Source organism: Molossus molossus, unplaced genomic scaffold, assembly GCF_014108415.1.
Source record: "Molossus molossus isolate mMolMol1 unplaced genomic scaffold, mMolMol1.p scaffold_m16_p_3, whole genome shotgun sequence".
NCBI lineage: Eukaryota > Metazoa > Chordata > Mammalia > Chiroptera > Molossidae > Molossus > Molossus molossus.
The window spans coordinates 123,012,467-123,027,112 of NW_023425366.1; the positions used below are offsets into that span (position 1 = coordinate 123,012,467).

Consider the following 14,646-nt stretch of genomic DNA (forward strand, 5'->3'; position numbering starts at 1 on the left):
TGATTACCTAAACATATGCTGAATGCTTACTGGGCACTGGAGATTCAAAGAGGAATGGGACTCATCCCAATACGGACTTTTTGTTTTTAACTGATTTGAGAGAGAGAAGGGAGAAAGGGAGGGAGAGAAGGCCAGGGAGGAAGAAGGAGGGGAAGAGGCAGAGAGGGAGAGAGGTAGAAAGGGGGAGGGGGAGGAAGAGAGAGAAACATCGATTTGTTGTTTCACTTATTTCATTCATTGGTTGTTTCTTGTATGTGCCCTGACTGGAAATCAAACCCGCAATCTTGGGATACTGGGATGATGCTCTAACTAACTGACCTACCAGTCCAGGGTTGATAGGGACTCTTAGAGAGCACTAACTCCACTCCCAGGCTTGAAGAGGGATTGAGGGGAAGGAAGTGAGGGAAAGGACGGAAGAGCTTCACATTTTGCTCTTCAAACTTCTGAATTGTTTGACACTTACTATAAGAATATAGTCTTGTAATTCTTATACAATAAAAACAAATAAATCAAAATAATGAAAGTGAAAAAACAGACCTAACAAAGATGATAAATGTGACACTAGTGGCTGGAAAGACTCAAAGAGGTTATGTTTATGGTGACCCTGAAATGGTAAGAGCTCACCTGCAAAAATGAAGAAAAGGACATTCAAGCAGAGGAAAAAGAACTGAGCAAAGGCACAAATGTATGAAAGTGTACTCAGTGTTCTGGGAATAAAAAGTGGTTTGTTGTGGCTAGAGAACAAGGTATAATTTAAGAAGTCTAAAAGATATTCCAAATAAATCACTTCAAGCATCTAATAAATAATTTTCATCCTTCCTGAGAAGACTAAAAGTAAGTGAAACTGTGAAAATCCAGGGCCCCATGTGCTTTCCACTACTCTGCTGATAAAAACTTGGGTCTCTGACAACAATAGGGGTCAAGTGGCATGATTACATCTGAGTTCCATGAGGTAGCTCTGGCAGGGATACAGAAGACAGACTAGTGGAGGGAGACCTGGAAGCTATCAAGAAAGCACAGGGAAAGCAAAAGACAACGACGGTCTGAGCAAAGTGAAGGGAATGGAGGGAAAGGCAGGTGCATCGACAGGTCTAGGAGGAGGGGACTGACAGTGAAGGGGAAGTTAAAGATGACTCAGGATTATCATTTGAGTGTTGCGTGAATAAGGTCATTAACCGAACTAGGGCATGGGGAGAAGGCACTGCCCTGAGAAGAAAATGATGGATTTGGTTAGATGTTTGATTAGATGTCCACAGGACACTCAGGTGAATATCCAAGGCTGGAGAGAAAGGCTGAGTTTTCATTAGTACACAGGTCACAGCCAAAGCCATGAGAAAGAAAATCAAGGGAGACTGAACCATGAGGGTAATATCATGGAAGCCAAGAGAGCCAAGAAAAAAAAAAGTGTTTCCGAAAAAGAAAAGGAGATTAGTGGTTGTTAAAGGCCAAGAGGAAAAGTCAGATGCATAAAGAACTAAAAAGAAGCTATTCATGTTGGATTCAACACAAAGAGGTTATAGGTGATCCTGAAACAGTGAAGACAGAAAGTCAGTCTGCAGTGTTTGTAGAATAAACCTTGGTGGAGAAAGGGAACAGATTTGACAAAGCAGAAGCTACATGTTCAGGAATTCCCTCCCTCTTCACCCCAGGCTACGCTGTCACATCTTCCTTGACTTGGACAAGGTATGTCCACAACAAAACTACTTAAAATCGTCAAGATCCCTGTCCTGACCAACGCCAGTTACCTTCATCTCAACACCAGCAACACCCACCTACCTACAGACAGAACCAAATCCCTTATTTTATCAGCATATGGCCCATCTCCTGCCATCTTCCTGTCAATTTCTTTATCTGTCATCTCTTCTCTCCCCACCAAATCCAAATCACCAATTAAAATTTTCCACTATTCTCAACTGCCAGGTTAGAGACCCTAAATCAACTTAAGCTTTCCCCTTTTCTTCATCCCTTGAATCTGGAATCAATCTGAGTTTTAAGTGACAACTTTCCTTCTCTTCCTCTCCACTCCAAATTTCACATCCCAAGACAGGCTTTTGGCACATTCATCCAGGCATGGTGTTCTATCTAGTTTCCCAAACCAATCTAACCTATACATGGCACATAAATTAATTTTCCTTTAAGGAAAAACCAGCCAAAAAGTAAAGTCCAACTCCCTAGAGCAGTCCTGGAGGCCCTCCATAATCTAGCCATAAACTACCTTTATAGCCTTCTCTCCAACTCTTCACAAAAGCCTCCACCATGGCCAAACCTGTCTTCCTTAGCACATTTAGTTACATCCTCTCTTCTGAAATAATCCTCTTACTACAAGTTCTATTCATCACAGGGAACCTAGCTTACTCCCTCTCTCTAAAGCCTCCTCTTAACACCCAAGACCTCCACAGCACTCCTACCACAATTTAACTGTTTACTGTGCCAAGAACTGTTCTAGACTCTTGGGTAAACAAAGCAAAGACCCTTAGCTTTATAAAGTTAATATTTTAGCAGAAGGAGATTAAAAACAACAACAACAGACTTCACAAATAACATTAAGTAGATAAAATGTTTACAAATTATAAATGGTACAAAAAGAAGTAAAGCAGTATGTAAAGGACTGGGAGCTGGAGTGGGATTATAATTTTAAATAGGGTGCTAAGGCCCTGGCTGGTTTGGCTCAGCGGTTAGAGCATTGGCCTGTGGTCCGGAGAGACCCGGGTTTGGTTCCTGCTAAGGGCATGTACTGCAGTTGCAGTTTGTCCCTGGTCCTGGTTGGGTTGTGCGCAAGGCAGCCACTCGATGTGTCCCTTTCACATCGATGTTTCTCTCTTTTTCTCTCTATCCCTCCCACTCTATCTGAACAAAAAATGAAAAAATGTCCTCAGGTGAGGATATAAAATAAATAAATAGGGTGCTAAGGAGAGGCCTCATTAGGAAGATGTCTCTTGCGAAGGCTTACAGAAGGTCAAACTTGTCATGCAGCTATCCAAGCAACAGGGAAGTCCAAGTGGTGGCAACAACCAGGACAAAGCCCTGAGGCAGGAACACACCTGGAATCTGAACAGCAAGGAGGCCAAGGTAGTTGAACAGAGTGAGCCACGGAGGGAGTAGTAGATGGGTTCAGCGTGTAACCATGGGCCAGAATATGGAGGGCACAACAGATCATGCAGAAGCATGAGGGCTGCTGCAGGCTTCACTGTAGTGAGACAAGGAGCCATGGGAACAGAGCAAAGGCATGAACTACCTTAGATTTTTCAAAGAATCACCAAGGCTACTATGTTGAAAACAGCCTATAAAGGGGCAAGGTCAGAAGCTCAGAACAGTTAGGAGGCAACTGCCATAATCCAGGTAAGAGATGATGAAAGCCTGAACTACAGTGGTAGCAGTGGAGGGAATAAACAGTGATAAAATCCTGGCTACATTTCAAAGGCAGAAAACAATCGGCTTTCCTGATACAATCAGATGTATGGAGTGAAAGGTCAAGGATGATTCCCAAGTTTTTGGCACAAGCAGCTAGAAGAATGAAGCTGCCCTCAGATGACATAGAGAGAGTTGAATGTGAGACATGTTACATTTGAAGTGTATGACGAACAAGTGTGCATGTCAAGTAGGCAGCTGCATACGTGAGAAGTGCTACTGAGGAGAGAGGTCTGGACTAGGAGCTCACAAAGTCTGAGGCCTAGGACACCCCAGCTGTTCAAAGATCAGTGAGATGAGGAAGAAACTACCAGTGAGATGGAGGAAAACCAAACGGACATCCTAGCGTCCTAGAGACCAAGTGAAGATTTTAGGGGTGTTCAACTTGTCCAATACTACTGACAGATCAAGTAAGGTAAGAACTGAGAACTAACCATTGCATTTAGGAATAGTGTAGAGAGGGACCTTGACAAGTGAGCTTTACAGAGAATGGAGGATGACCACTTAGAGAGCACTCTTTCCTAAGGTTTTTTTGCAAAGGGAAACAAAAAAATAGAGCAGCTAATGGCAAGTAAAGTAGTGGTAAAAGTATTTATGATGAGAAAAAAGTTACATGTTTGAGTGCCACATGAATGTACACACATAAAGCCTAAAAAGCCCTAAGCACTCAATAAATGGTAGTTCCTTCCTTCACTCTTCTTTTATACCTATCACTTTCTATTATCTTTACTGATAGGTATCTGGTCTTCAGAACTATCTGAAAACAACTCCTGAAGACTTTTTTTTACCTTGTTCAACTGTCAAGCTCTTCCTAATCCTTCAAGACTCCTCTCCTCAGTTCATCTCTCTCAGATATGCTACCTTGCAATCACCCTTATCAGTCTTTTTCTTTTTTTTAATCCTCACCAGAGGACATTTTTGCATTTATCTTCAGATAGAATGGGAGACAGGGGGGAGGGGGAGAGAGAGAGAAATATCAATGTTAAAGAGACAAATCAACTGGTTGCCACCCACAGGACCCCAACTGGGGCCGGGGACAAACTGCCACCAAGGTACGTGCCCTTAGCGGGAACCGAACCTAGGACTCTCTGGTCCGCGGGCCAACACTCTAACCGCTGAACTAAACCAGCCAGGGCTTATCACAGTCTCTTGTTATTATCAGAATATATGTCCCATCTTCCTCAGTAAACTGACTCCTAGAGGGCAGGGGCAATATTACCCCTCTGAGGTGAAAGTTCAACAGCTAAGAGCCCAGGCTCCTGAGCCAAATTGTCCGGGCTTGAATTCCAGTTCTACCACATGGCTGCAGTGTGACCTTGAGAAGTTGCCTAACCTCTCTGGGCCTTGGATGTTCTCATCTATAAAATGGGAAATAAAAATAGGCTCTACCTCCTGGCATTATTTGGAAGAGTAAATGAGTTAATATATGTAAAATGCCTGGCATACGCTACGCCCTATAAACATTAACTCTTGTATTATATAGTATACACAGTACCTAGGATTTTAAGTTTGATGTAGGAAGTCAGTAAATCATTTCATGAATGACTAACCTAAAGAACTAAAGAGCTCTGGCCTACTGTGGAGAATTACTTCTCTATACCACATTGAGTTTTTTGTCTTTACCAGGTTATTTCATCACTTGAACCATGTCGTGTCATCTTAATTAGAGTTGAAGTTTTAAAAAGAAATATGGCAAAGGTTCAAACATATGACAACTAATATGTTGTCAGTAGGAAATGGAGGGAATAGTCCCTGGGATAAATTCAGTAGGAAATGGAGGGAATAGTTCCTGGGATAAATAAACAGCTGTGATTGCAGAGAAAAGACCCTCTTCCTGTAATACACAAACCAGGCAGCAGCTCCCTTGCATTTTGGGGAAAAGGCCTGCTTTACCTATCTATATCCTTAACCCTGGGACACCTCAGATGAACTCCTGGTGTGATGCAGAAAGGAAGTAATCAGATCGCCCTGTTAATCCTATGTGCTTAAATATGTAACTCAAAACTCACTTCAGGAAAAAAATGTACATGGTGATCGTGAATTATGACTATAGACCAGACTATAAAGTCAACTACTGCTTTACTAATGAACTGCTCACAGGTGGTCATTTCACAATGCTCTCCTGATTGCCAATTAAAATGAAACCAGAATACAAGGTTACTTGGCTAGCTTAGTCAATAACCATTCAACTTCTGCCCAGGGGTCCCAAAGCTCCCTGAGGGAGAAATGTGTCTGTCTTGGTTCATTTGACATTCTCTAGAGCCTGGCATACAGTGGCTACTTAAAATTTACTGCAAGATTTGTACACCTATGTTCTCAGGAGTATTATTCACTGTAGCCAAAAGGTGGAAGTAATCCATGTGTCCATCAACAGATGAATGGATAAGCAAAATGTGGTATATACACAAAGCCTTAAAAAGCAAGGAAATTCTGACACACGCTACAACATGGATGAACCTTAAGGACCTTGTGCTAAGTGAAATAAGCCAGTCACAAAAAGACAAATACTGTACGATTCCACTTATATGAGGTTCCTAGGGTAGTCAAGAAATAGCTGACTAGTGATTGCCAGGGACTGGGGAAAGGGAGTTCATGTTTAATGAGTACAGTTTCAGTTTTGCAAGATTAAAAAAGTTCTGAAAATGAATGCACAACAATGTGAATGTACTTAAAACTACTAAAGTGTGCATCTGAAATGGTTAAAATGGTAAATTTCATATTATTATTTTTTACAGTTTAAAAATAAAACCAAAAATTTCATTGAAAGAATAAATGAAGGAAAAACTTCTCAGGACTACTTTCATCACTCACTACATGTTCTATCTCACAACTTTGGATTATTCATTAGAGAATTCTAATCTCTACATTTTACAGATGAAGAAAGTGGGACTCAGAGAGCTTAACTGATCTGCCACTATACTACATATGGTATCTGCCATACAGTGCTGCTCAGCATTAATGGTGCGTTGTGTCTGACTGGTTGTAGACCCCATGAAGACACTGGCTATGCCTCAGGTCTTTCTATGACCAGAACCTGAACACACCACCCACAGTCTCCTTGAATGTTCTGAAAACCCCACTGGCCTGAACATCTGGATCACAGAAGATGTCACTGTATCCCTTTCTCAACTAAACCACTAACTTGGCAGGGAAAAGAGGCAGCCTTAAGAACACTTCTGTCACTGGAGGTGCTCACACACAGGCTGGGCCATTAACCACTCCACATGGCCTACTAGGTGCCAAGAGCTGGGGCACATATAGGTTCAGACAATTTCATCTTTGAGGAAGCCAAGTTAACTGCAGTAGACAGATGAGGCTCATTAACAATTAAAAAGACAAAAGGTAAATGCTTAACAAATCTACGGGAGTACTGAGAGTAGCTATGGGTCTGCATAAATGTGGGAAAATATCTTCAGCAGAGGCAGCTTCTGAGCTGTATCTGGAAGGATGAAGTTTCCCATGCACTACCAGTGAGAAGGCCAGAGCATGTAGCAGAAAGAGCAGACGACTATGTTTCCAAAGAAAGTACCGTTCCTGACTTCTCTTAGCTAGGTAAGTAACCTCTGCAAATCACAAACCCTGTTTCCCCACATACAAATCTACAACAAGACCCCAATAAGTCTTGTGTGTTGCATCTAACTGGAGCTCTGAAGTCACACTACCTGGGTTCAAATCGTGCCACTGTCCCTTAAGAATGACCTTGAGCTAGTTCTGTGCCTCAGTCTCCCCACTTCAGAAGAGAGCTGGTGCGCTAATTAAATAATACATGTCAATCACTAAGCACAGGGCCTGGCACATAGTAAACCCTCAAATGAGCTAGGCTCTAAGACAAGCAAACATCAGATGCAAAGGTTGCGCCTGCTGCGCTTGCAGGTCTCTCTCGGTCCAAGAGATATCCACATGGGGGGATGGGAGCACGGAGGCAGGGCTGCAAACCCTGCACGCATGTGTCACTGCCCAGATCCCCACGCGCCTCCCCCCGCCCCAGGGAAAAGCGATGGCTCAGCAGTCCCGGGTCCCGCTCCCACCCCTCAGGCCGAGCACCCAGGGAGGGAAGGGGCTCGGACCCGACTTACCATACTGGCCGGGAGAAGGGGCGGCTCAGGTGAGCTGGCTCTCGAGCTTCGGACACGTCCCGCTCGCACAGTTCAGGTCATGATCCCGGCAGACTGGGGAAGTCCCCCGCCCATGCAAAGAGAACCGCTTCCCCACCCGGGCCCCGCAGGGACCCTCTAAAAAGAGCGCGGCCCCCCGGCCCGCCTCATCGGAGTCGCCCAGAACAATTCATCAAGACCCACCCGCCCCTCCCCAAGTTAACTGAAAAAGCAGGAAATAGGGCTCGGAGGCCGGCAAACAAGGCAGCAGCTCGGGGCCCCCCGCCCGGGCCCGACCCCCGAGAGGAGGTTCCGGGCCCAGGCAGGGGCTCCCCGGCCTCTGCGTTCAGAAGCAGCGGCGGGCCCGGCCCCGAGGCTGAAGGGGCGGAGGCTGAAGGGGCCGAGGCTGCAGGGGCCGAGGCGGCGCAGCCCGAGGGGCCGGCTCAGGGGAGAGGCCCGGGGGCCCGCGCTGTCCTCTCCGTCTCAGCCCACACGGCCGCCACAGCCGCCCTCCGGAGCATCCCTGCACGCGTCCAACCCGGAGCTGTCCCTTCGCACCGCACGGCCGCCCCCAACCAACAGCTCCAACGCGCCGGAAGTGGCGAGCGCCCGGCGTGGCCCCACGGCGCGGCCGCCTGGCTGCGGCGCTGGAACCGGACCAATCCGGAATCAGGCTCGGGGCGGGGGCACGCAGGGCGGGGCTGCACCTGACGGTTCCCGCTGGCCCCGCCCTCCGACCCCGCCCCGCGCCCGTCGCCATGTTGGTAAAGGGCACCGGGCCTGCCTTCTTAGTAAAGAGGCACTTTCTCTTTTGCTTCGTTTGCTCATTCATTCCGCAAGTCTTCAGGAAGCGCCTTTATTTAATTTTTGTTTTTTTAATTTTACTTATTAATTTATTTTTTCTTTTTTTATGTTTATTGTTGAATGTATTACAGATGTTCCTCATTTTTCCCCCCATTGATCCCGTCCTCCCCACTCCCACTCCCCTCCTGCCTTTTCCCACACTGTTATGTCCATTAGTTTTGCATATATGCAAATAAGTTTTTTGGTTTATTTCTTCCCACCCCCCCAACCCCCCTTCTCTTTATTTTTTTATTTTTATTTTTTTTAATCCTCACCTGAAGACATTTTTCCATTTTTTGTTCAGATAGAGTGGGAGGGAGAGAGAGAGAGAAACATCAACGTGAAAGGGACACATCGAGTGGCTGCCACCCCGCATGACCCAACCAGGGCCGGGGACAAACTGCAACCGAGGTACATGCCCTTAGCGGGAACCGAACCCGGGTCTCTCTGGACCACAGGCCGACGCTCTAACTGCTGAGCCAAACCGGCCAGGGCAATATTCTAATTTTGCAACTTTTTTTTTTTTGGTGGTACATGCCCTTAGCGGGAACTGAACCCAGGTCTCTCTGGACCACAGGCCGATACTCAACTGCTGAGCCAAACTGGCCAGGGCCTCCCCCTTCTCTTTAAAGTTTGTCAGTCTAGCAACCAATTTGTACTTCCTAATCCCTTCACCTTTTTCATCCATTCCCCCATCCCCCCTTCCATCTGGCAACCAACAAAATGTTTTCTATATCTATGAGAATGTTTCTGTTCTGCTAGTTCATTTTGTTTGTAGATTCAATTGTTGATAGCTATGTATTCATTGCCATTTTGTTTGTTAATATATTTTTATCTTTTTCTTCAAAAACACCCTTCATCATTTCATATAATAATGGTTTGGTGGTGATGAACTCCTTTAGCTTTTCCTTGTCTGGGAAACTCTTTATATGGCCATCGATTCTAAACGACAGCTTTGCACGATAGAGTAATTTTAGTTGTAGGTCCTTGCTTTTCATCACTCTGAATATTTCTTGCCACTCCCTTCTGGCCTGCAAAGTTTCTTTTGAGAAATCAGCTGACAGCCTAATGGGAACTCCCTTGTAGGTAACTAACTGCTTTTCTCTTGCTGCTTTTGAAATTCTCTCTTTGTCTTGAACCTTTTGCATTTTGATGATGATGTGTCTTGGTGTGGGCCTCTTGGGGTTCATCTTGTTTGGGACTCTCTGTGCTTCCTGGGCTTGTATGTCTGTTTCCTTCACCAAGTTAGAGAAGTTTTCTGCCATTATTGTTTCAAATAGGTTTTCAATTTCTTGTTCTCTCTCTTATGCTTCTGGCATCCCCAAGATGTGAATGTTGGCACGCTTGAAGTTGTCCCAGAGGCTCCTCACACTATCCTCATTTTGGATTCTTTTTTCTTTTTGCTGTTCTGATTGGGTGTTTTTTGCTTCCTTATATTCCAAATCTATGGTTTGCTTCTTGGCTTTATGTACCCTACTATTGAACCTGTGTAAATTAACCTTTATTTCAGTTAGTGCATCCTTCATTTCTGACTGGTCCTTTTTTATGCTCTTGAGGCCTTCACTAAGTTCACTGAGGTTCTCACTAAGTTTATTGAGCATCCTTATAAGCAGTTATTTTGAACTCAGCATCTGTTAGGTTGTTTATCTCCATTTCGCTTAGTTCTTTCCCTGGGGTTTTGTTCTGTTCTTTCATTTGGGACCTGTTTCTTTGTCTCCTCATTTTGGCTGCCTCCCTGTGTTTGTTTCTATGTATTACTTAACGAGAGGTGTGTGGTTAGCTGAGGCCAGATGCTGCTTGTTTGAAAGAATTTAGGAAAACCTGAAGCAGGATCCAAGACAGACCAATCCTATAGTTAACCAACTGGCACCAGCTTGGGTGGCCCTGAAAGTTGGGTGGGACCTCAGGGAATCACCAGGATGGGGCAACCAGTGTGAGCCAGGTTGCTGGAGTCCCAGATATGGTGGCTGTCTGCCTCCCCAGGGAAGGGCTCACCAAAGGAACAAAGGCCTCTGACAGCACATCTGTCCTGGAGAAAGCCCCCTCTCCAGCCCTCGCTCCAGTGCCAAACAGCTCAGTTCTTCCCTGTATGTCTCTAGTAAACCCATGCGCGGGCCCTTTCAGAGGAGCTGCCTGGGGCTCCAGCCGCCTCAGCCTCCCTGAGTCTCAGTTCCTGCTGGTTTTTACAGCCAGAAATTATGGGGATTCTCTTCCTGGCATTGGAACCCTAAGCGGAGCACCTGGTGTGGGACAGGGACCCCTCTGTCCTCAGGGAGAATGTTCCCAGCCAAGGTGTCCTAATTTTTATCCACCACACGTGCGTGTGGGACCAGCCCGTCCGCCTCCACCCCTCCTACCAGTCTTGATCCAGTTGCTTCTTTAATTTCATAGTTGTAGGACTTCCATTCAGCTTGATTTCAGGCGGTTTTGAATGATGGTTGTTCTGTAGTTTAGTTGTAACTTGAGTGTGGTTGAGGGAGGACGCGATACCGCGCTTACCTACGCCGCCGTCTTGACCGGAAGCCTCAGGAAGCACCCAGCACCCAGCACCCGGCCGGAAGTCAACGGCCGCAGCCTCTGCCCTCGTACAGCTTACATCCATTCAGTCCACATACATTGCAGGCCTGCCATGGCCCAGGCGCTGCGGTGGATGCCAGGATTGGTGCAATAAATGATGCTGCTGTAGCCCTTGCCCTCAGGAGGCAGATAAGCAACAAGTAAAGAGCAAATAAATAATTAATTGTAAGAAACTAAGAATACTGTGCATAATGTGGACTCAACACACACTGTGGGCTGAGAGAAAATGGAAGGGAGGGGTGGGAAATGTAAATTGGGACTTGAAGAATAAAGTCAGCGGTGGGAAGTGTAATCAAAGTAGAAGGAACAACTGCAGAAGTCCTGGGTCCGAGATGGCAAAGAATGTGTTGGGTTCCTGTTTCTATCTTCCACCCCACTTGACTTGTGAAAGTGTTGATTTTAAGAACTAGAAGCAGGAAACAATCCCTAGCAGCAGAGGTGTTACAGGGTATGCCTATTGCATAGACTGGAGCAAATCTGTGTAACCCAGCGGCTTTCAAACTTCAGCGTGAATCAGAATCACATGGTGAGCCTGTTAAAACAGATTACCATCTGAGTCCCACTCCCAGAATTTCTAATTCAGTAGGTATGGGGTGGAGCCTAATAATTTACATTCCTAACAAGTTCCTAGGTGATGCTAATGCTGTAGGTCCAGAAACCACGCTTGGAGAACTACTGATATAGCTCATGACCACAGAAAGCTTTCACTTATTCTTTCATCAAATATTTATTATTGCCCGCTAAGTGACCACAACTGTTCTGAGGATTCAGTGCTGAAAAAAACAGATACATTTGTGGACTAGAGAGACAAATTACTTTAATAGTATTATGCAGCCCAGCCGGTGTGGCTCAGGGGATTGAGCTTCTGTCTTGTGGGCTAAAAGGTCCCCGTTCAATTCCCAGTCAGGGCACATGCCCTGGTTTCGGGCTCTACCCCCAGTAGAGGGCGTGCAGGAGGCAGCTGATGCACGTTTCTCTCTCATATCGATGTTTCTCTCTCTCCCTTCCTCTCTCTCTCAAAAAAAATCAATAAAAACGTATTTTAAAAATAGTATTATACAATAAGTAATCAGTTAAAACTGTGATAAGAGCGTGAAAGAAGAATACAAACCACCATGAGAGTTAATAGCCAAGAGATCTCAAGTAATCTCGAGAGCTGGGGTAGGGAGGTGATCAGGAAGTGACATTTATTTAAGCTGTGGCCTGAAAGAAATGTAGTTTTCTAAGCAAAGAGAGGAGACATAGAATATTCTAGGAAGTAGAAACTGCAAGTACAAGAGAAGCCATCTCAGAAGGTTAGCAGATGACTCAGGACTGAGGCCAAGTGACTTGTCCTTTCTTGGCTCAGTTTAGTGGTAGGAGCAAAGGCTTTTGGATGAGACAATTGGGAGTGGAATTCCAGCTCTTAGCACCAGCTGAGGTCTGTTGAGCACATTACTATCAAAGTCTTGATTTCATCACTGTGTACATGTGTTATCGGTGGAAGTGGGGTGTCCTGTTTTGCACTGGGTGCTTGGAGTGGGATCCTTATATCTCAAGAAAAAATAATTTTCTGAGACTCACACAGGAGGATGAGTGGTTTTTATTTGTGTGGAATTACGTCCCTGGGTTTGCAAAGTCCTATTTCCCTTAATCCAGTCTTGGAAGGTGTGCAGCTGGGGATTCAGTAGAACTAGAAGCAAAGCCAGTATCCAACGTTTCCTTTCCATGTTGGAATTGGGTCCGGTTTAGCATCAGGCTAGTTGCAGTCATTAGTCCTTTGTGTGGGTCCACATAGCCATGAGCCATGTGGGTGAATGCAGGGGAGCCAAGAGAGCATGCCCCCTGCAACAAGAGTCCCAAGAGAACCAAGCAAGCCAGGAGCCAAGATCACAAGAGCCAGGAGGCAAGAACACAAGAGAGAGCACTTGTTTGTTTAGGGGATTAAATATCTCAAATCTTGCCCTACCTATGTGGTTAAGTGGCCAAAGTGTTGGCCCAAATACCAGAGGGTTGCAGGTTTGACCCCAGGCCCCTGTTGGGGCTCGTGCAGGAGGCAACCAATAGATGTGTCTCTCTCGTATTGATGTTTCTCTCTCTCTCTCTCTTCCCCTCCCCCCTACCCTTCCACTCTCTCTAAAAATCAATGGAGAAAATATTCTCAGGTGAGGATTAACAAAAAATAATGGATAAATAAATATCTCAAATCTACCCATGCTTGCAGTAGCCATGCCTGCTCTGTCCAATGACCTGCTCCCAGATGTAACAGACAGACAAGTACTTTCCCTATTTCACTCAGACTTTACTGGGCATGTGTCTATTCTCCACTCTGTTCAGTCCCTTCCCTCAGTGATCTGAGGACAATAGACCAGTGGCGCCTGGGGAGTGTTAAACTGCAGCTTCCTGGCAAAGCTGTACAAATGGCATGCCTATAAAATTTGGCCTTCCTTTTGCTTCTTTCCAGTTATTCATAACTAGTTTTATTACAACAACATTAATTGGACGAAATAACAGAAACTCAACTCAGACTGAATTAGAGATATGTGTTTTGCTCATATAACTCCCATAACTAGACATCCAGAGATAGGTCAGCTTCAAGCTGGAAATGATGAGAGCCCTGGATCCATTCCTCCAGGATTTTTTTCACTCTGCTCTTCATGTTCTCAGGATGGCTGCCAGGAACAGCCAGGGTCACAGACTTTTCCATTCACATGCAGCAAGTAAGAGCACATCTTCTCACATCCTTTCTCATGGCAGTAAGTTTTATTCTATTGGTCCTAATTGGCCCGGGCATGCCCATCCCTGAACTAGCCACTGTGGAGGAGGATGGAATTGCTACAATTGGCTTAAAGAATCATCCCCGGGCCTGGCTAGTGTGGCTCAGTTGGTTGAGCATAGAGCCATGCACCAAGAAGTCACAGGTTTGCCCTGGCCAGTTGCTCAGTAGTTAGAGCGTCGGCCCACAGACCAGAGAGTCCCGGGTTCCCGCTAAGAGCACGTACCTCGGTTGTAGTTTGTCCCTGGCCCCAGTTGGGGTGGTGTGGGTGGCAACAACTCGATGTGTCTCTTTTACATAAATATTTTTCTCCCTCTCTTCCTCCCTCTTTCCCTCCCTCTCTCCCTCTCGCTCTATTTGAAGATAAGTGCAAAAATCTCCTCAGGTGAGGATTTAAAAAAAAAAAATCACAGATTTGATTCCTGGTCATGGCACACGCCCACAGATTGTGGGCTCAATCCTCAGTGGGAGGCATGCAGGAGGCAGCTGATCAATGTTTCTCTCTCTCTCTCTCTTTCACCCTTCCTCTCTCTCTAAAATCAAAAAACTTTTTTTTTTTTTATTTAAATCACCCCCAGGAGTTTATTTCAATTCCCCAGATTAAAGTGGATTCGGTGAGTGATCGCATGTGCACCATACTTCCATTGCCAGACTGGAGTGAAGATTAAATTCAGTGTATACAAAACACCTGGCACATAAGTCACACAATAAATCACCCTTATTATTAATTTTACTCCAGGGATTTTGTCCAAGTCAACTGAATAACATTTTGTTATCAATATTAATATCAAGCCTATCTAGTCCAAAAAAAGATTTAAGACTGCTATTACTTTTTGTTGGCACTACAGGGATGGCCCCCATCCATCTCCCCTGCCCATTCCTACTGCTACTGCCTAGTCTCACTCATTCACTTATTTGTACAACAAACTTTCAGTGAGTTAGTACCAATTTTGTGCTACGCCTTTTCAA

At 45.3% G+C, this 14,646-nt stretch overlaps 1 protein-coding gene across 4 annotated transcripts in view; it reads right to left on the reverse strand.

The window, feature by feature from the left end:
• Positions 1–7,696, reverse strand: part of XPO6 (exportin 6) — a 121,496-nt gene extending 113,800 nt beyond the window's left edge. For all 4 annotated transcript variants that reach the window (XM_036280821.1, XM_036280823.1, XM_036280819.1 and 1 more), the window contains exon 1: positions 7,485–7,696. In XM_036280821.1, coding sequence (XP_036136714.1) covers positions 7,485–7,487 — 3 coding nt within the window. In that variant the 5' untranslated portion in view covers positions 7,488–7,696. The remainder of the gene's footprint in view (positions 1–7,484) is intronic.
• Between the last annotated feature and the right edge of the window lie 6,950 nt (positions 7,697–14,646).